General features: G+C 65.4%; 1 protein-coding gene across 1 annotated transcript in view; it reads right to left on the reverse strand.

The window, feature by feature from the left end:
• Positions 1 to 20,608, reverse strand: part of SND1 (staphylococcal nuclease and tudor domain containing 1) — a gene marked incomplete at its 3' end in the record, with an annotated part of 86,381 nt that overhangs the window by 57,913 nt on the left and 7,860 nt on the right. Inside the window, exons 3-9 of the mRNA XM_084263974.1 lie at positions 19,012 to 19,132; positions 12,202 to 12,280; positions 9,217 to 9,377; positions 8,927 to 9,018; positions 6,783 to 6,941; positions 5,030 to 5,136; positions 1,709 to 1,799 (exon numbers count right to left, since the gene is read on the reverse strand). Of these exons, the coding sequence (XP_084120100.1) occupies positions 1,709 to 1,799; positions 5,030 to 5,136; positions 6,783 to 6,941; positions 8,927 to 9,018; positions 9,217 to 9,377; positions 12,202 to 12,280; positions 19,012 to 19,132 (810 nt within the window). The remainder of the gene's footprint in view (positions 1 to 1,708; positions 1,800 to 5,029; positions 5,137 to 6,782; positions 6,942 to 8,926; positions 9,019 to 9,216; positions 9,378 to 12,201; positions 12,281 to 19,011; positions 19,133 to 20,608) is intronic.

Consider the following 20,608-nt stretch of genomic DNA (forward strand, 5'->3'; position numbering starts at 1 on the left):
GGGGGGATGCTGGGGATGGGGAGGGGGGATGATGGGTATGGGGAGGGGGGATGCTGGGGATGGGGAGGGGGGATGATGGGTATGGGGAGGGGGGATGATGGGGCTGGGGACAGGGAGGGGGGATGCTCCTTTCCCAGCCGGAGCCAGAGGAAGCCCCGGCCGCGGTGCCAGACGAGCCGGCAGCACCATCTAGTGGGCTGAACCCCCCAAAAAGTACTGACTGCACCCCCGGGCCTGCCACAGCCCCCCCAGCCCTGCTCCGGCGCGGGGGAGAGGGAAAGGGGGAGAGGGGAAAGGGGGAGAGGGGAAAGGGGGAGAGGGGAAAGGGGGAGAGGGGAAAGGGGGAGAGGGGAAAGGGGGAGAGGGGAAAGGGGGAGAGGGGAAAGGAGGAGAGGGGAAAGGGGGAGAGGGGAAAGGGGGAGAGGGGGAAAGGGGAGAGGGGAAAGGGGAGAGGGGAAAGGAGGAGAGGGGAAAGGGGGAGAGGGGAAAGGGGGAGAGGGGAAAGGGGGAGAGGGGAAAGGGGGAGAGGGGAAAGGGGGAGAGGGGAAAGGGGGAGAGGGGAAAGGGGGAGAGGGGAAAGGGAGAGAGGGGAAAGGGGGAGAGGGGAAAGGGGGAGAGGGGAAAGGGAGAGAGGGGAAAGGGGGAGAGGGGAAAGGGGGAGAGGGGAAAGGGGGAGAGGGGAAAGGGGGAGAGGGGAAGGGGGAGAGGGAGATAGAAGAGGGGAAGGGGGAGAGGGGGAAGGGGGAGAGGGGGAAGGGGGAGAGGGGGAAGGGGGAGAGGGGGAAGGGGGAGAGGGGAAAGGGGAGAGGGAAGGGGGAGAGGGGAAGGGGGAAAGGGGAGAAGGGAAAGGGGGAGAGGGAGAGGGAGAGGGGAGAGGGAGAGGGGAGAGGGAGAGGGGAGAGGGAGAGGGGAGAGGGAGAGGGGAGAGGGAGAGGGGAAGAGGGAGAGGGGAGAGGGAAAGGGGAGAGGGAAAGGGGAGAGGGAAAGGGGAGAGGGAAAGGGGGAGATAGAAAGAGGAGAGGGCAGAGGGGAAAGGGGAGAGGGCAGAGGGGAACTCTGTGGAGCCCCAACAGCCATCAGGCCAGACAAGAGCATCTCCACAGCATCCCACCGTCTGGAGCCAGGCCCTGAGCCCCCTGGAGCCCCCCCAGCCCCCCCCCCCCCCCCCCAGCCTGTCCCCCTTCACCCAGGGCTCTTCCTTCCCCTCCCTTCACCTCTGCCCACCCCAGCCCTGCCTGGGATGTGCCTGGGCAGCCGTGTGCCACGCTCAATGGTGGGGATGTAGCTGATGGGAACCCCTCTGGGCTCTATCTGAGGGTGGGGAGGGGGGCTGGGCATCCCACTGGGCATCTCACTGGGCATCCCAGCATCCCTCCCACTGGACATCCCACCAGGCATCCCAGCATCCCTCCCACTGGGCATCCCACTGGGCATCCCAGCATCCCTCCCACTGGGTATCCCAGCATCCCTCCCACCAGACATCCCACTGGGCATCCCAGCATCCCTCCCACAGGCATCCCACTGGGCATCCCAGCATCCCTCCCACTGGGCATCCCAGCATCCCTCCCACCAGCCATCCCACTGGGCATCCCAGCATCCCTCCCACAGGCATCCCAGCATCCCTCCCACTGGACATCCCAGCATCCCTCCCACTGGGCATCCCAGCATCCCTCCCACTGGGCATCCCAGCATCCCTCCCACCGCTCACCTTGGCCACAAACTGCTTGTCCTTCTGATCCAGGTTTGCAGTGGGGGCCACATAATCCCTCCAGATCCTCAGCTTGCGCTCCTTGGCGAACCTGGTAGGGTGTGGGGGGGACACAGGCATCACTCCAGGCAGGGGGACCCCATATGGACCACCGTGCTGGGCAGGGGGACCCCATACAGACCACCGTGCTGGGCAGGGGGACCCCACACAGAGCACCGTGCTGGGGAGGGGGACCCCATACTAAGCACCTTGCTGGGCAGGGGGACCCCATACAGACCACTGTGCTGGGGCAGGGGTACCCCACACAGAGCTCTGTGCTGGGGCAGGGGTACCCCATATGGACCACCGTGCCGGGCAGGGGGACCCCATACAGACCACTGTGCTGGGGAGGGGTACCCCATACCAACCACCGTGCTGGCAGGGGTACCCCACGTGGGGAGGGAGCTGGAGTCACTGGGGATGCCCGGGGGGTGCAGCTCTGAGCCCCCCACCCCCGCCAGCGTGGGACACACCACCGTGCCATGCAGGGGTCCCCCATACAGACCACCATGTTGGGCAGGGGTACCCCACTTGAGGAGGGAGCTGGAGTCACTGGGGATGCTTGGGGGGTGCAGTTCAGAGCCCCCTCATCCCCACTGGTGTGGGATGCACCACCGTGCCAGGCAGGGGTACCCCATATGGACCTCCAATGCTGGGCAGGGGTACCCCATACAGACCACCGTGCTGGGCAGGGGTACCCCATGTGGGGAGGGGGCTGAAGTCACTGGGGATGCTCGGGGGTTGCAGCTCAGAGCATCCCCATCCCTGCCGGTGTGGGATGCATCACCGTGTCAGGCAGGGGTACCCCATATGGACCACCGTGCCGGGGAGGGGTACCCCATACCGACCACCGTGCCAGGCAGGGGTATCCCATATGGACCACCAATGCTGGGCAGGGGTACCCCATATAGAGCACTGTGCCAGGGCAGGGGTATCTCATACACACCACTGTGCCATGCAGGGGTACCACATACAGACCACCGTGCTGGGCAGGGGTACCCCATGTGGGGAGGGGGCTGGAGTCACTGGGGATGCTCAGGGGGTGCAGCTCTGAGCCCCCCCATCCTCGCTGGTGTGGGATGCACCACCGTGCCGGGCAGGGGTACCCCATATGAAGCACCATGCTGGGGAGGGGTACCCCATACCGACCACCGTGCCGGGCAGGGGTACCCCATACAGAGCTCTGTGCTGGGGCAGGGGGACCCCATATGCACCACTGTGCCGGGCACGGGGACCCCATACGGACCACCATGCTGGGCAGGGTTACCCCATACCGACCACCGTGTTGGGCAGGGGTACCCCATGTGGGGAGGTGGCTGGAGTCACTGGGGATACTCAGGGGGTGCAGGTCTGAGCCCCCCCATCCCTGCCGGTGTGGGATGCACCACCGTGCCGGGCAGGGGTACCCCATATGGACCACCGTGCCAGGGCAGGGGTATCTCATACACACCACTGTGCTGGGGAGGGGTCCCCCATACAGACCACTGTGCTGGGGAGGGGTACTCCATGTGTGGAGGGAGCTGGAGTCACTGGGGATGCTTGGGGGTTGCAGCTCTGAGCCCCCCACCCCCACTGGCGTAGGATGCACCAATGTGCCCGGCAGGGGTCCCCCATACTGACCATTGTGCCGGGCAGGGGTACCCCATACAGACCACTGTGCCAGGCAGGGGTACCCCATGTGGGGAAGGAGCTGGAGTCACTGGGGATGCTCGGGGGGTGCAGTTCAGAGCCCACCCATCCCCGCTGGTGTGGGACACACCACCATGCTGGGCAGGGGTCCCCCATACTGACCACTGTGCCAGGCAGGGGTATCCCATATGGACCACCAATGCTGGGGCAGGGGGACCCCATACAGACCACCGTGCTGGGCAGGGGTACCCTATATGGAGCATCATGCTGGGGCAGGGGTACCCCATATAGACCACCTTTCCGGCCAGGGGTACCCCATATGGAGCACCGTGACGGGGCAGGGGTCCCCCATACAGACCACTGTGCCAGGCAGGGGTACCCCATGTGGGGAGGGGGCTGGAGTCACTGGGGATGCTCGGGGGGTGCAGCTCTGAGCCCCCCCCATCCCCGCTGGTGTGGGACACTCCACCGTGCTGGGCAGGGGTACCCCATACTGACCACCGTGTTGGGCAGGGGTACCCCATGTGGGGAGGGGGCTGGGGTCACTGGGGATGCTCAGGGGGGTGCAGCTCTGAGCCCCCCACCCCCGCCGGCATGGGACACACCACCGTGCCAGGCAGGGGTACCCCATACTGACCACCGTGTTGGGCAGGGGTACCCCATGTGGGGAGGGGGCTGGAGTCACTGGGGATGCTCGGGGGTTGCAGCTCTGAGCCCCCCACCCCCGCCAGTGTAGGATGCACCAATGTGCCCGGCAGGGGTACCACATACAGACCACCGTGTTGGGCAGGGGTACCCCACGTGGGGAGGGGGCTGGAGTCACTGGGGATGCCCGGGGGGTGCAGCTCAGAGCCCACCCATCCCTGCTGGTGTGGGATGCACCACCGTGCCAGGCAGGGGTCCCCCATACAGACCACCATGCTGGGGAGGGGTACCCCATACAGACCACCATGCCGGGCAGGGGTACCCTATATGGAGCATCGTGCTGGGGCAGGGGTACCCCATACAGACCACCGTGCCAGGGAGGGGTACCCCATACTAACCACCGTGCTGGGCAGGGGTAGCCCATACAGACCACCACGCTGGGCAGGGGTACCCCACTTGAGGAGGGGGCTGGAGTCACTGGGGATGCTCGGGGGGTGCCGCTCTGAGCCCACCCATCCCCGCCGGTGTGGGATGCACCACCGTGCCGGGCAGGTGTCCCCCATATGGACCACCGTGCTGGGGAGGGGTCCCCCATACCGACCACCGTGTTGGGCAGGGGTACCCCATGTGGGGAGGGGGCTGCAGTCACTGGGGATGCTCAGGGGGTGCAGCTCTGAGCCCCCCACCCCCGCCGGCGTGGGATGCACCAATGTGCCAGGCAGGGGTCCCCCATACTGACCACCATACTGGGGCAGGGGGACCCCATACAGACCACCATACTGGGGCAGGGGGACCCCATACAGACCACCGTGCCGGGCAGGGGTACCCTATATGGAGCATCATGCTGGGGCAGGGGTCCCCCATATAGACCACCGTGCCGGGCAGGGGTACCCCATACAGACCACTGTGCCGGGCAGGGGTACCCCACGTGGGGAGGGGGCTGGAGTCACTGGGGATGCCCGGGGGGTGCAGCTCTGAGCCCCCCACCCCCGCCGGCGCGGGACGCACCTCTCAGCCGCGCGCAGCTTGTCGGCGCCGCGGGTGTAGACGGCGATGGACCAGTCGACGCAGCGGGCAAAGCCCTCCTTCAGCAACAGCTCCGTGATGTTCCCGTTCTGTGGGCGTGGGGGCAACGCTCAGCCACGGGGGGCGTGGGGAGGAGAGCTCACAGCCCCCCCACCCCAACACTGCTCCCTGGTGATGGGGGATCTCACCCGCCCTGCTCAGCCCCCCAGCATCCCACCCCAAAATAGCCCTGCAGCATCCCTCCCTGCTCAGCCCTCCAGCATCCCCACAAACAGACCCCCAGCATCCCCCCAGCTCAGTTCCCCAGCGTCCCCCCGCTCAGCCCCCCAGCATCCCTCCCCAAACAGTCCCCCAGCATCCCCCCTGCTCAGCACCCCAGTATCGTCCCTGCTCAGGCCCCCAGCATCCCTCACGCTCAGCCCCCAGCATCCCCCCCAAAACAGACCCCAATCATCCCTCCCCAAACAGCCCCCCAGCATCCCCCTACTCAGCCCTTCAGCATCCCCCCTGCTCAGCCCCACAGCATCCCCCCAAACAGCCCCTCAGCATCCCCCCAGCTCAGCCCTCCAGCATCCCTCCCCAGACCCCCAGCATTCCCCCACTCAGCCCCTCAGCATCCCCCCTGCTCAGCCCTCCAGCATCCCTCCCCAAACAGCCCCTCAGCATCCCCCCAGCTCAGCCCTCCAGCATCCCCCCAAACAGCCCCTCAGCATCCCCCCAAACAGCCCCCCAGCATCCCCCCAAACAGCCCCTCAGCATCCCCCCAAACAGCCCCACAGCATCCCCCCCGCTCAGCTCCACAGCATCCCCCTGTTCAGCCCTCCAGCGTCCCCCCAAACAGTCTCCCAGCATCCCCCAGCTCAGCCCCCCAGCATCCCCCCCAAACAGCCCCCCAGCATGCCCCCAGCTCAGCCCCCCAGCTCAGCCCTCCAGCATCCCCCCGAACGGCTCCCAGCATCCCCCCAGCATCCCCCCAAACAGTCCCCCAGCATCCCCCCGAAACAGTCCCTCAGCATCCCCCCAAACAGTCCCCCAGCATCCCCCCAGCTCAGCCCCCCAGCATCCCCCCAGCTCAGCCCTCCAGCATCCCCCAGCTCAGCCCCCCAGCATCCCCCAGCTCAGCCCCCAGCATCTCTCCAGCTCAGTCCCCCAGCATCCCCCCAAACAGTCCCCCAGCATCCCCCAGCTCAGCCCCCCAGCATCCCCCCAAACAGCCCCCCAGCATCTCTCCAGCTCAGCCCCCCAGCATCCCCCCACTCAGCCCCTCAGCATCCCCCCAGCTCAGCCCTCCAGCATCCCCCCAAACAGCCCCTCAGCATCCCCCCAGCTCAGCCCTCCAGCATCCCTCCCCAGACCCCCAGCATCCCCCCAGCTCAGCCCCCCAGCATCCCCCAGCACAGGCCCCCAGCATCCCCCCAGCATCCCCCCCAAACAGACCCCCAACATCCAGTGGCTTCCAGAGGCCACCTCAGCGATAGCCACGGGGGTCTGTGGTCCTGGTGGGCTGCTCCCATGGCCCACGGGGTGCCCCCCCCCCAGTGACTCCCCCAATAACTCCCTCCCATGGCCCATGGGGTCCCACCCCCCTTAACAAAGAGCCCACAACTCCCAGGCTGCTCCAAGCAGCACATGGACCGGGAACCACCTTGACATCCCCTGGGAGGGCTGAACGGGGGTCGTGGGCAGCCTGATGGGACCCCCTCCCATCCCAGCACCCCCTCCAAGCCCCTCTTACCGGGTGCAGGATGGTGCCCAGGATGTTCTGGTTGTGGCAGCTCTCCAGGACGATCTGCACATCCCTCTGGAGCAGCCGGGACTCCGTGAAGAACTTGGCTTCTGCTGCAAAGGGCTCGGGGACTTCGGGGGCATCCGCCTCCCTCTTGAACGTGGGGCACTGGGGGAGAGGAGGGGGGAACCAGGGCAGGGGGTCAGGGCAGGGGCTGGGCCCAAAAGCTGTGGCAAAAGGGGGGGGGAAAGGTCTTGGGGAGGGGGACTGTGCTGCAGCCTCTGTGCTCTGGCTGCTGGGAGCCGGGATGGGGGTCTGGGATGGGGGTCTGTGGGAGGGGTCTGGTGATGGTGGGAGGGGTCTGGTGATGGGGGTCTGTGATGGGGGTCTGGGATGGGGGTCTGTGATGGGGGTCTGGTGATGGGGGTCGATTATTGGGGTCTGGTGATGGGGGTCTGTGATGGGGGTCTGTCATGGGGGTCTGGTGATGGGGTCTGCGATGGGGGTCTGCGATGGGGGTCTGGTGATGGGGGTCTGGTGATGGGGGTCTGGTGATGGGGGTCTGGTGATGGGGATCAGTGATGGGGGGCTGGTGATGGGGGTCGATTATTGGGGTCTGGTGATGGGGGGCTGTGATGGGGGTCGGAGATGGGGGTCTGGTGATGGGGGTCTGAGATGGGGGTCTGTGATGGGGGGCTGTGATGGGGGGCTGCGATGGGGGGCTGGCGATGGGGGGCTGGCGATGGGGGGCTGGTGATGGGGGTCTGGTGATGGGGTCTGCGATGGGGGTCTGGTGATGGGGGGCTGGTGATGGGGATCAGTGATGGGGGGCTGGTGATGGGGGTCGATTATTGGGGTCTGGTGATGGGGGGCTGTGATGGGGGTCGGAGATGGGGGTCTGGTGATGGGGGTCTGCGATGGGGGTCTGGTGATGGGGGTCTGGTGATGGGGATCAGTGATGGGGGTCTGGTGATGGGGATCTGGTGATGGGGATCTGGTGATGGGGGTCTGGTGATGGGGGTCTGGTGATGGGGATCAATGATGGGGATCAGTGATGGGTATCAGTGATGGGGGTCTGGTGATGGGGGTCTGGTGATGGGGGTCACCAACACCACCACTGCCACCCCATTTCGCCCCCAAAATTGCTGGGAGCGTACTAGTGATGGAGACCAACTCCCAGTGGGAAAGAAAAAGGGCTCTGGTGCTCCAGCAAAGACCCCAGGAGAGGGACCCAAGGCAGGAGGGTCCCCAGCTCTGCTGCCCCAGGAGACCCTGGCCACCCTCATCCCCCCACACCGGTGGCTGAGCTCCCTGGTCCCTGCACCAGCAGCTGCCCCTTGGGGACCGGAGGGGCTCTGCAGGGTGTGTGGCAGCACTGAGCTGGTACCCAGTGATGCCAAAGCCAGTCCCATCCCTACAGCAGCATCCCAAATCCAGCGGGATGCTGGATCCACAGGGCCACACAGCAGGGGACAAGGACAGAAGAGGGGTGGCAGCAGGGACAGGGAGGGGATTGTCCCTCTCTGCTCTGCCCTGTGAGACCTCAGCTGGAGTCCTGTGTCCAGAGCTGGGGCCCCAGGACAAGGAAGATGTGGGGCTGTTGGAGAGGGGTCAGAGGAGCCATGAAGATGCTCAGGGGGCTGGAGCAGCTCCCCTATGGAGAGAGGCTGAGGGAGCTGGGCTGGGTCAGCCTGGAGAAGAGAAGGCTGTGGGGGGACCTCATTGCACCTTCCAGTCCCTGAAGGGAGCAGAGGAACAGGAGGGGAATGGGCTTGTTAAAGGGCAGAGACTGGCAGGACAAGGGGGCTGGAGTGAAGCTGGAGGAGGGAAGGGGGAGAGGAGATATTGGAGGGAAGTTCTTTGCAGAGAGAGTGGTGAGGGGCTGGAAGGGGCTGCCCAGAGAGGGGGTGGGTGCCCCATCCCTGGGGGTGTTCAAGGCCAGGTTGGCTGGGGCCCTGGGCAACCTTGTGTAGCTCCAGGCCTGGAGGTTGGTGTCCCTGCCTGTGGCAGGGGGCTGGAGCTCTGGGACCCTTGGAGATCCCAGGCTGGGATTCTGTGATTCCATGACACCAGGGAGGATTCAGGATGAAACACAATGGGGAGAGGGATGGGGAGGAGCTGCTGAGCATCCTCCAGCAGCAGCCTGGCCTCACCTTGATCCCCGAGAGCATGACAGTGACCAGGTAGTAATCAGGGAGGAGGAGAGCTCTCACCACGCTGCCATCCCTCACGTGCTCTATGATGGCTGTGGAGAGAAGAGAGGAGAGGTGGGTGCTGCTGCCAAGGGGCTTGGTGGGAGCTGGGGAGCCAGAGCCAGCTCCCCGCGGCAAGAGGATGCTCAGGCTGGTACCCAAGCCGGGCAGGATGGAGGATGGAGGGCAGGGGCAGCTCCAGCACCCAGCAGCAGCTCCAGCACCCAAGGGCAGAGCTGGTCCCAGCTTACCATTGACTGGTTTCTGGTGCATGGAGTCCACGAAGTGCCGGGGGTTCTCGATGGTGTACTTGAGGTCCCGGATGGTGTGGGAGCCCGTCCCCTCGCTCCACATCCCCTTCTTGGCACTCTTGGCTTGCTCCTCCAGCTCTGCCAGCCGGCTCTGCTCAGGGCTGGAGGGATGGGGTGAGATGGGGGGAGGCTGGGCAGGTTGCACCCTGAGCCAGGATGCTTCAGCAGGAAGGAACAGCCACCCCCACACCCATCCTTTGCAGAGCTTTTCCAGCCTCTTTAGTGACCCCCCACTCCTCACATCACCACCCAGGTGAGCAGCACCAAATCCTGACCCCACCAAATACCTTGGGGAGAGGGGGGGATGGCAAAGCCAGGTACGTGCCAAACCGAACCCCAGCTCCCTGCCAGGCATGGGCCTGGCTTGTTAGAAGGAGCACGGTGCTGCCTGGGGTTTAACAGGGCAGAGCTGCCACCTGGAGAACCCCAACTTCACCCCACAAGTGGCTGAGTCACCTCGTGCACCCAGTTAATTAATACAGCCCTTTAATTAGGGGAGCAAGCACGGAGCAGGGAGTGCTCCAGGGGGTATTTAATCCCTTGTTAAAGGGCAGAGACTGGCAGGACAAAGGGGATGGAGTGAAGCTGGAGGAGGGAAGGGGGAGAGGAGATATCAGGGGGAAGTTTTTTGCAGAGAGAGTGGTGAGGGGCTGGAAGGGGCTGCCCAGAGAGGGGGTGGGTGCCCCATCCCTGGGGGTGTGCACTGGGATGCACCAGCCCCATCACCCAGCCAGGGTTGCCACACACCCCATCACCACACTGGCATGGCAGGGGTCAGGATGACCAGGCTACACTGGGAACACTGGGCTCAGTGGGAGGCTGATGGAGTGGAGCAGTAGAGCCCCAGAGCCACCAGAAGGTCCCTGTGGGGCTGCCTGGCTCCCCCCTGGCACAAGCAGAGGAGGGTTTTCCTCCTCCATCCCACCTCAGTGCAGGAGGCACAGGACCACGATGGGGAGAACCCACTGTGGCTGGACCAGGAGCAGCTCCTTGTGCTCTGGCAGGACCAGAGGCTGCCATGGCTCCTCCAGCAAGGGCACGGTGGCTCTCACCAGCATCCCTGCCCCACACCGAACCAGAGCCACCGACCCCCTGGCAGAGCTCCAGGCTGGGGCAGAGCAGCTGGAGAGCTGCTGGGAGAAGGACCTGGGGGTGTTGGGTGAGCTCAGCCTGAGCAGGAGCCAGCAGTGTGCCCAGGGGGCCAGGAAGGCCAAGGGCAGCCTGGCTTGTGTCAGAGCCAGCGTGGCCAGGAGGGCTGGGGAGGGGATTGTGCCCCTGGGCTGGGCACTGGGGAGGCTGCAGCTGGAGTGCTGGGTCCAGTTCTGGGCTCCTCAGCACCAGAAGGACATGGGGGTCCTGGAGCGAGTGCAGAGAAGGGCAACCAGGCTGGGGAAGGGGCTGGAGGGCAAATCCTCTGAGGAGCAGCTGAGGGAGCTGGGGGTGTTGAGCCTGGAGAAGAGGACGCTGAGGGGAGCCCTTCTCCCCACCTCCCCTGCCCTGCCAGGAGGGTGCAGAGAGGTGGGTGATGGTCTCTGCAGCCAGGGGCCAGGAGCTGGGCCAAGGGGCAATGGGCTCAAGCTGCCCCAGGGCAGGGTCAGCTCAGCTGGGAGGGCAAAGTTCTTCCCTGGCAGAGTTGTGGGGCTGTGGCACAGGCTGCCCAGGGAGGGGGCTGAGTCCCCAGCCCTGGGGGTGTTGAACAGAGGGGAGATGAGGTGCTCAGGGAGCTGGGGCAGCACAGGGTGTGATTGGTTGGACTCCATCATCTCAAAGGGCTTTTCCAGCCTGGGGATCCTGTGATCCCTACCAAGGGTTCCTGGATCCCACCAGCACAGAGCACATCCCCCACGAGCTGGGGATAGGGACTGTGATGCCAGGCAGCACCCAGCAGCACCCAGGGCTCCCACACCATCACACCCAGGTGCTGGGTAACCCCTGCACGCCCTGGGCTCAGCGTACCTGTTCACAGGCTGTGCTGACAACAACACTGGGTGGAGAGCAGCCAAGTGTGCTGGGAACAGCTTTAGGAAGCTCCACGGGCAGGCTGCCAGCCCAGGGATGGAAATAGCATCCCACTGGTATTTATAGCTGTGCCACAGAAACAACCTGCACCCCTGGAACAGGGCAGCTGGTGCCCAGCACGGGGATGCTGGTACATCACAGCACAGCCAAGTGTCCTCTGCCCACCTGAGTGCAGGATGAGGGGCAGGACCTCCACCCCTCCACCCCAGATCCACCTCTCCAGGGGGAATTAAAGCCCCTTGATGTGTTTTCCAGCTGCCAAGAGCTTCAGAAGATGCTCCACAGGGTAAGGAGGTGCCCAGCTCCTGCTGCACAACCCCTTGGCACCCCTCACCCTAAAAACAATGGGGCACAGTGCCAGATCATAGAATCCCAGACTGGGATGGGTTGGAAGGGACCCCAAGGATCACAGAGCTCCAACCCCCCTGCCACAGGCAGGGACACCAACCTCCAGGCCTGGAGCTACACAAGGTTGCCCAGGGCCCCAGCCAACCTGGCCTTCAACACCCCCAGGGATGGGGCACCCACCCCCTCTCTGGGCAGCCTGTTCCAGCCCCTCACCACTCTCTCTGCAAAGAACTTCCCCCCAATATCTCATCTCCCCCTTCCCTCCTCCAGCTTCACTCCAGCCCCCTTGTCCTGCCAGTCTCTGCCCTTTAACAAGCCCATTCCCCTCCTGTTCCTGGGGTCCCTTCAGGGACTGGAAGGTGCAGTGAGGTCCCCCCACAGCCTTCTCTTCTCCAGGCTGACCCAGCCCAGCTCCCTCAGCCTCTCTCCATAGGGGAGCTGCTCCAGCCCCCTGAGCATCCCCCTGGCCTGGAGCAGCAGCTGGAGAAGAACCCACCAGCTCTGCAGCAGGATCAGTAACCGCAGGAGGGGCTGGCTGGAGCAGTGCAGGGTACCTACTTGTTGGCTCGGATCCCCTCCCGGCGGGACGCCAGCCCTTCGGCCACGAGGGACTCAGCGATGTTCTCCCCACTCGTGTCTGTGGAAGGAGAGAGGAGGAGAAGAGTCAGTGAGGTGGGATGGGGCATCGGGTCCATCCGTTCCCATCCTGTGCTGCCCCAGCTCCCTGAGCACCTCATCTCCCCTCTGTTCAACACCCCCAGGGCTGGGGACTCAGCCCCTCCCTGGGCAGCCTGTGCCACAGCCCCACAACTCTGCCAGGGAAGAACTTTGCCCTCCCAGCTGAGCTGACCCTGCCCTGGGGCAGCTTGAGCCCATTGCCCCTTGGCCCAGCTCCTGGCCCCTGGCTGCAGAGACCATCGCCCACCTCTCTGCACCCTCCTGGCAGGGCAGGGCAGGTGGGGAGAAGGTCTCTCCTCAGCCTCCTCTTCTCCAGGCTCAGCACCCCCAGCTCCCTCAGCTGCTCCTCAGAGGATTCACCCTCCAGCCCCTTCCCCAGCCTGGTTGCCCTTCTCTGCACTCGCTCCAGGACCCCCATGTCCTTCTGGTGCTGAGGAGCCCAGAACTGGACCCAGCACTCCAGCTGCAGCCTCCCCAGTGCCCAGCCCAGGGGCACAATCCCCTCCCCAGCCCTCCTGGCCACGCTGGCTCTGACACAAGCCAGGCTGCCCTTGGCCTTCCTGGCGCCCGGGCACACTGCTGGCTCCTGCTCAGGCTGAGCTCACCCCACACCCCCAGCTCCTTCTCCCAGCAGCTCTCCAGCCGCTCTGCCCCAGCCTGTAGCACTGCTGGGGGTTGTTGTGTCCCATGGGACTGGTTGAACCTCATCCCCTTGGGCTCAGCCCATGGCTCCAGCCTGGCCAGACCCCTCTGCAGACCCTCCCCACCCTCAACCTGCAGCAGTCACCTTGACACAATCCATCCCTTGTGGACTCTGGACCTGAAAAGCTCTTAAAAGTCTTTGGACTTGACGATCTTAAAGCTCTTTCCCAACCTTGTGCTTCTCTGATCCCCTGGAGGATTCCCAGCAGAGCAGAGAATCCAGAGGCTTTGGGGAGAACCCCCCAGGAGAACCCCCCTCCACGAGGAGGGAGGGTGCTGAGCAGCACAGCCCCAAGCAAGGAGGGTCAGGGAGGGGTTTGTAGAGCACTGCCTGGACCTCCCACCATTCTCCATCACCTCTGCTCTGCCTCATCCACCTCTGTGTCACGCTGGGGACCCCCCCACACACCCCTCTCCAAAGCCCGGTGCCGCAGGCAGCCGCCGCCTCGCTGCCTGGGGGAAGCAGCTGCTGCAAGGATTTCCATATTCAGGCTGTTTAAACCTTGACAAACTTCACTGGGGAGCGTTTTCAGCTCCATTCCTCACCTCTGCTGGGGTGGAACAATGGGGATGCCACCCACGCTGCAGGCACAGCGCTCCCCAAACGCGGTGACGACGGCAGCTCAGCCGCCTCCCCGCTCCCTGCATCACCCAGCAGCCAACCCCCCCTTCCCAGGGTCACTGGTCATGGGTATTGGGACCCACTGGGTGGGAAAATAGGGAGCAGCTGCCTTCCAAAAGTAGGGTTTCCCCATCCCACAGGGTTCCCCCCTCCCCACAATCCCCCAGCTCAGGAGCGAATGGGCAGCTGAGGAATGAGCCCAGAGGTAAGTGGTACCTGGTTATGTGGGGCACAGGTGCATCCTGGCAGCGTGTAGGACCCTGCTCCCCTCCCTCACAGCATGGGGACCCTGGGGGGTCTCACATCCCCACACCACAAAGGGACCCAGGAGGTGCTAACTGGAGTGTACTGGGATGCAGTGGTGATGGGGAGGCAGCCCCGTGTCACCCCACAGCAGTGACAAGGGGCTCCAGGTTGCCCACCTGGGGTGATGCTGGTGTTGGTCACGTCCAGCTGAGCCCCCAGACCTCCAAGGAGGGAGCTCCAGCCTTGCTGGGGGGCTGCAGTGTGGCAAACCCCCCACCCCTCCCAGAGCCAGCAGCGATGCCAGGCTGCCTGGCAACCCTCATCCTGCCTGGCACCTCACACCACAGACCCAAAGGGAGCTGTTCCCCAGCACCCCAGGCCACCTCTCCTCCCCTTAGACCCCCATTCGTACCCTGCTGACCCCCCAAACAAGCCCCATCTGCAGCTTCAAGCAAGTCCTGGCTGTTTGCTGCCCAAACTGAGCTCCCATTCCCATTCCCAAGGCTCTGAGTGCCACTGGGATACCAGGGAGCCTGTTTGGGGACAAGGAGCACCTCAGCACCCTCTCCAGCCCCACAGAGCAGAGCTGCACCCAGTGCAGACACCAGCTGCCCAGGAGCTCCAGCTGAGCCTGACCCACATCCTGCTGGGACCCCAAATCTTCCAGTTGCTGGGACACCCCAGCTCTGTGCTGATGCTCTGGTGAGTGCTGGGTGCTCAGAGCATCTCCTGAGCCAAACTGGTGCACCCTGGTAACCCTGAGCTGTGGGGCTGGGGAGCACCCCACTTGCACTGAGAGGGGCTGGGGAGCACCCCACTTGCACTGGGTGGGGCTGGGGAGCACCCCACTTGCACTGGGTGGGGCTGGGCAGCACCCCACTTGCACTCAGTGGGGGGCTGGGGAGCACCCCACTTGCACTCAGTGGGGCTGGGGAGCACCCCACATGCACTCAGTGGGGCTGGTGAGCACCCCACTTGCACTGACTGGGGGGCTGGGGAGCACCCCACTTGCACTCAGTGGGGGGCTGGGGAGCACCCCACTTGCACTCAGTGGGGCTGGGGAGCACCCCACTTGCACTGGGTGGGGGGCTGGGGAGCACCCCACTTGCACTCAGTGGGGGTCTGGGGAGCACCCCACTTGCACTGAGAGGGGCTGGGGAGCACCCCACTTGCACTGGGTGGGGTTGGGGAGCACCCCACTTGCACTAGGTGGGGCTGGGGAGCACCCCACTTGCACTCAGTGGGGCTGGGGAGCACCCCACTTGCACTGAGAGGGGCTGGGGAGCACCCCACTTGCACTGAGAGGGGCTGGGGAGCACCCCACTTGCACTGGGTGGGGTTGGGGAGCACCCCACTTGCACTAGGTGGGGCTGGGGAGCACCCCACTTGCACTCAGTGGGGGTCTGGGGAGCACCCCACTTGCACTGGGTGGGGCTGGGGAGCACCCCACTTGCACTGAGTGAGTCTGGGGAGCACCCCACTTGCACTGGGTGGGGCTGGGGAGCACCCCACTTGCACTGGGTGGGGCTGGGGAGCACCCCACTTGCACTCAGTGGGGCTGGGGAGCACCCCACTTGCACTCAGTGGGGCTGGGGAGCACCCCACTTGCACTGGGTGGGGCTGGGGAGCACCCCACTTGCACTCAGTGGGGCTGGGGAGCACCCCACTTGCACTGGGTGGGGGTCTGGGGAGCACCCCACTTGCTCTGAGTGGGGGTCAGGGGAGCACCCCACTTGCTCTGAGTGGGGGTCAGGGGAGCACCCCACTTGCACTCAGTGGGGGTCTGGGGAGCACCCCATTTGCACTCAGTGAGTCTGGGGTGCACCCCACTTGCACTCAGTGGGGGTCTGGGGAGCACCCCACTTGCACTCAGTGGGGGGCTGGGGAGCACCCCACTTGCACTGGGTGGGGGGCTGGGGAGCACCCCACTTGCACTGAGGGGGCTGGGGAGCACCCCACTTGCACTGAGTGGGGCTGGGGAGCACCCCACTTGCACTCAGTGGGGGGCTGGGGAGAACCCCACTTGCACTGAGTGGGGCTGGGGAGCACCCCACTTGCACTGGGTGGGGGGCTGGGGAGCACCCCACTTGCACTGGGTGGAGCTGGGGAGCACCCCACTTGCACTCAGTGGGGCTGGTGAGCACCCCACTTGCACTGACTGGGGGGCTGGGGAGCACCCCACTTGCACTCAGTGGGGGGCTGGGGAGCACCCCACTTGCACTCAGTGGGGCTGGGGAGCACCCCACTTGCACTGGGTGGGGGGCTGGGGAGCACCCCACTTGCACTCAGTGGGGGTCTGGGGAGCACCCCACTTGCACTGAGAGGGGCTGGGGAGCACCCCACTTGCACTGGGTGGGGTTGGGGAGCACCCCACTTGCACTAGGTGGGGCTGGGGAGCACCCCACTTGCACTGAGAGGGGCTGGGGAGCACCCCACTTGCACTGGGTGGGGGGCTGGGGAGCACCCCACTTGCACTGGGTGGAGCTGGGGAGCACCCCACTTGCACTCAGTGGGGCTGGTGAGCACCCCACTTGCACTGACTGGGGGGCTGGGGAGCACCCCACTTGCACTCAGTGGGGGGCTGGGGAGCACCCCACTTGCACTGGGTGGGGCTGGGGAGCACCCCACTTGCACTGAGTGAGTCTGGGGAGCACCCCACTTGCACTGGGTGGGGCTGGGGAGCACCCCACTTGCACTCAGTGGGGCTGGGGAGCACCCCACTTGCACTCAGTGGGGCTGGGGAGCACCCCACTTGCACTGGGTGGGGCTGGGGAGCACCCCACTTGCACTGGGTGGGGCTGGGGAGCACCCCACTTGCACTCAGTGGGGCTGGGGAGCACCCCACTTGCACTGGGTGGGGGTCTGGGGAGCACCCCACTTGCTCTGAGTGGGGGTCAGGGGAGCACCCCACTTGCTCTGAGTGGGGGTCAGGGGAGCACCCCACTTGCACTCAGTGGGGGTCTGGGGAGCACCCCATTTGCACTCAGTGAGTCTGGGGTGCACCCCACTTGCACTCAGTGGGGGTCTGGGGAGCACCCCACTTGCACTCAGTGGGGGGCTGGGGAGCACCCCACTTGCACTGGGTGGGGGGCTGGGGAGCACCCCACTTGCACTGAGGGGGCTGGGGAGCACCCCACTTGCACTGAGTGGGGCTGGGGTGCACCCCACTTGCACTCAGTGGGGGTCTGGGGAGCACCCCACTTGCACTGAGGGGGCTGGGGAGCACCCCACTTGCACTGAGTGGGGCTGGGGTGCACCCCACTTGCACTGAGTGGGGCTGGAGAGCACCCCACTTGCTCTGAGTGGGGGTCTGGGGAGCACCCCACTTGCACTGAGTGGGGCTGGGGAGCACCCCACTTGCACTCAGTGGGGGTCTGGGGAGCACCCCACTTGCTCTGGGTGGGGCTGGGGTAGCACCCCACTTGCACTGAGTGGGGCTGGGGAGCACCCCACTTGCACTCAGTGGGGGGCTGGGGAGCACCCCACTTGCACTCAGTGGAGCTGGGGAGCACCCCACTTGCTCTGAGTGGGGGTCTGGGGAGCACCCCACTTGCCCTGAGTGGGGCTGGGGAGCACCCCACTTGCACTCAGTGGGGGTCTGGGGAGCACCCCACTTGCTCTGGGTGGGGCTGGGGTAGCACCCCACTTGCACTGAGTGGGGCTGGGGAGCACCCCACTTGCACTCAGTGGGGGGTTGGGGAGCACCCCACTTGCACTCAGTGGGGCTGGGGAGCACCCCACTTGCACTCAGTGGGGGGCTGGGGAGCACCCCACTTGCACTCAGTGGGGGGTTGGGGAGCACCCCACTTGCACTGACTGGGGGTCTGGGGAGCACCCCACTTGCACGGAGTGGGGCTGGGGAGCAGCCCACTTGCACTGAGTGGGGGGCTGGGGAGCACCCCACTTGCACTCAGTGGGGGGTTGGGGAGCACCCCACTTGCACTGAGTGGGGCTGGGGAGCACCCCACTTGCACTGAGAGGGGGGCTGGGGAGCACCCCACTTGCACTCAGTGGGGGGCTGGGGAGCACCCCACTTGCACTGAGTAGGGGTCTGGGGAGCACCCCACTTGCACTCAGTGGGGGGCTGGGGAGCACCCCACTTGCTCTGAGTGGGGCTGGGGAGCACCCCACTTGCACTGGGTGGGGGGCTGGGGAGCACCCCACTTGCACTCAGTGGGGCTGGGGAGCACCCCACTTGCACTGGGTGGGGCTGAGGAGCACCCCACTTGCACTGAGAGGGGCTGGGGAGCACCCCACTTGCACTGGGTGGGGCTGAGGAGCACCCCACTTGCACTGGGTGGGGCTGGGGTAGCACCCCACTTGCACTGAGTGGGGGTCTGGGGAGCACCCCACTTGCACTGGGTGGGGCTGGGGAGCACCCCACTTGCACTCGGTGGGGCTGGGGAGCACCCCACTTGCACTCAGTGGGGGGCTGGGGAGCACCCCACTTGCTCTGAGTGGGGGTCTGGGGAGCACCCCACTTGCACTGGGTGGGTCTCATCCCCAATTCTTGAAGCTCAAGGGTCTGGGCAGCAGACACAGGAGCCAAACCCAGCACAGCCCAGTCACCTCTCACCCAGCTGAGGTCCAACCACGGGGAGCAGGAGCCCAAAAACTCACCCAGCAGCACAGCTGGAACCCCAAACCAGCCAAAGCTGGTGGCAGAGGGGATGCAGCCCCCAGTTAAGCCCCAACTGGAGCCAACTGGAGCCAACTGGAGCCACAGCCCATCTGTACCAGCACCAAAACCCCACCCTGCCCTAAGGACAGCACTGCCTGAGGGCATCACCCAGCACTTCAGCATCACTCCCAGCACATCCCACAGGCAAACTGGATCCTTCTGGGCCAGCTCCATCAGAGAGGAGCCGAGGAACTGGTGACACCAAAAAGGATGGTGAGGGGAGACTGGTGGGAATCCACCTGCCAGAGCATCCAGTGCAGCTCTGGCAGAGCAGCTGTGCTCCTGCCCTGCTGCTCCACCAAAAAGCAGGCAGAGATCCCTCTCCTCCACCCCAAGCCACCCTCTCAGAGAGCAGCTCTGGCTGCCAGCACCCCAGGCACCCAGCTCGGAGCACCACAGGCTCCCCACCAGCCCACCCAGCGAACCCCATCGCGCTCACCTTTCCCCAGGTAGACCATCCCGTACTCCCGACCTTGAGGGGTCTTGTACTCCACAGTGAAGCAAACCTCCTTCCCAATCAGCTTCTTCCTCAGGAATTCCCGAGCTGGGAATCCCCAGGGCTGGAGGGAAAGAAACTGGGGTGAGATGATGGGTTAAACGCAGCCAGGAGCCTCCCTGGGATGATGGGCAAAGGGCTGGAGCTGTGGACGGCCAGGGATGGGGGGGCTGGACCACTCTGGCTCCAGGGATGTGCTGAGGGTTCCCTGGGATGCTCTGAGGGCTCCAGGGATGTGCTGAGGGTTCCCTGGGATGTATAGAGGGCTCCAGGGATGCGCTGGGGGCTCCAGGGATGTGCTGAGGTTTCCCCAGGATGCACTGAGGGCTCCAGGGATGTGCTGAGGGTTCCAGGGCTGCGCTGGGGGCTCCAGGGATGTGCTGGGGGCTCCAGGGATGCTCTGGGTGCTCCAGGGATGTGCTGAGGGTTCCTTGGGATGTGCTGAGGGCTCCAGGGATGTGCTGAGGGTTCCCTGGGATGCGCTGAGGGTTCCAGGGATGTGCTGAGGGCTCCCTGGGATGTGCTGAGGGCTCCAGGGATGTGCTGAGGGTTCCCCAGGATGCACTGAGGGCTCCAGGGATGTGCTGAGGGTTCCAGGGATGTGCTGAGGGTTCCCTGGGATGCGCTGGGGGCTCCCCAGGATGTGCTGAGGGCTCCAGGGATGCTCTGGGTGCTCCAGGGATGCTCTGGGAGCTCCCTGGGATGCACTGAGGGCTTCCCAGGACATGCTGGGGGCTCCAGGGCTGCACTGGGGGCTCCAGGGATGTGCTGAGGGTTCCAGGGATGTGCTGAGGGCTCCAGCGATGCGCTGGGGGATCCAGGGACACGCTGAGGGCTCCAGGAATGTGCTGGGGGTTCCAGGGATGTGCTGAGGGCTCCAGGGATGTGCTGGGGGTTCCAGGGATGTGCTGGGTGCTCCAGGGATGTGCTGAGGGCTCCAGGGATGTCCTGGGGGCTCCAGGGATGCGCTGAGGGCTCCAGGGATGCGCTGGGGGATCCAGGGACGCGCTGGGGGATCCAGGGACGCGCTGGGGGATCCAGGGATGTGCTGAGGGTTCCCTGGGATGTGCTGAGGGTTCCCTGGGATGTGCTGAGGGCTCCAGGGATGTACTTGGGGCTCCAGGGATGTCCTGAGGGCTCCAGGGATGTGCTGAGGGTTCCCTGGGATGCGCTGAGGGTTCCAGGGATGTGCTGAGGGCTCCAGGGATGTGCTGGGGGTTCCAGGGATGCGCTGGGGGCTCCAGGGATGCGCTGGGGGCTCCAGGGATGCGCTGGGGGCTCTCCAGGGATGCGCTGAGGGTTCCAGGGATGCGCTGGGGGTTCCAGGGATGTGCTGAGGGCTCCAGGGATGTCCTGGGGGCTCCAGGGATATGCTGAGGGTTCCAGGGACGCGCTGGGGGATCCAGGAATGCGCTGGGGGCTCCTCAGGACGTGCTGGGGGCTCCAAGGATGCGCTGAGAGCTCCAGTGATGTGCTGAGAGCTCCAGGGATGTGCTGAGGGCTCCAGGGATGCGCTGAGGGCTCCCCAGGATGCGCTGGG

This window comes from Gallinula chloropus (genome assembly GCF_964237585.1).
Source record: "Gallinula chloropus genome assembly, chromosome: 1".
Lineage (NCBI taxonomy): Eukaryota > Metazoa > Chordata > Aves > Gruiformes > Rallidae > Gallinula > Gallinula chloropus.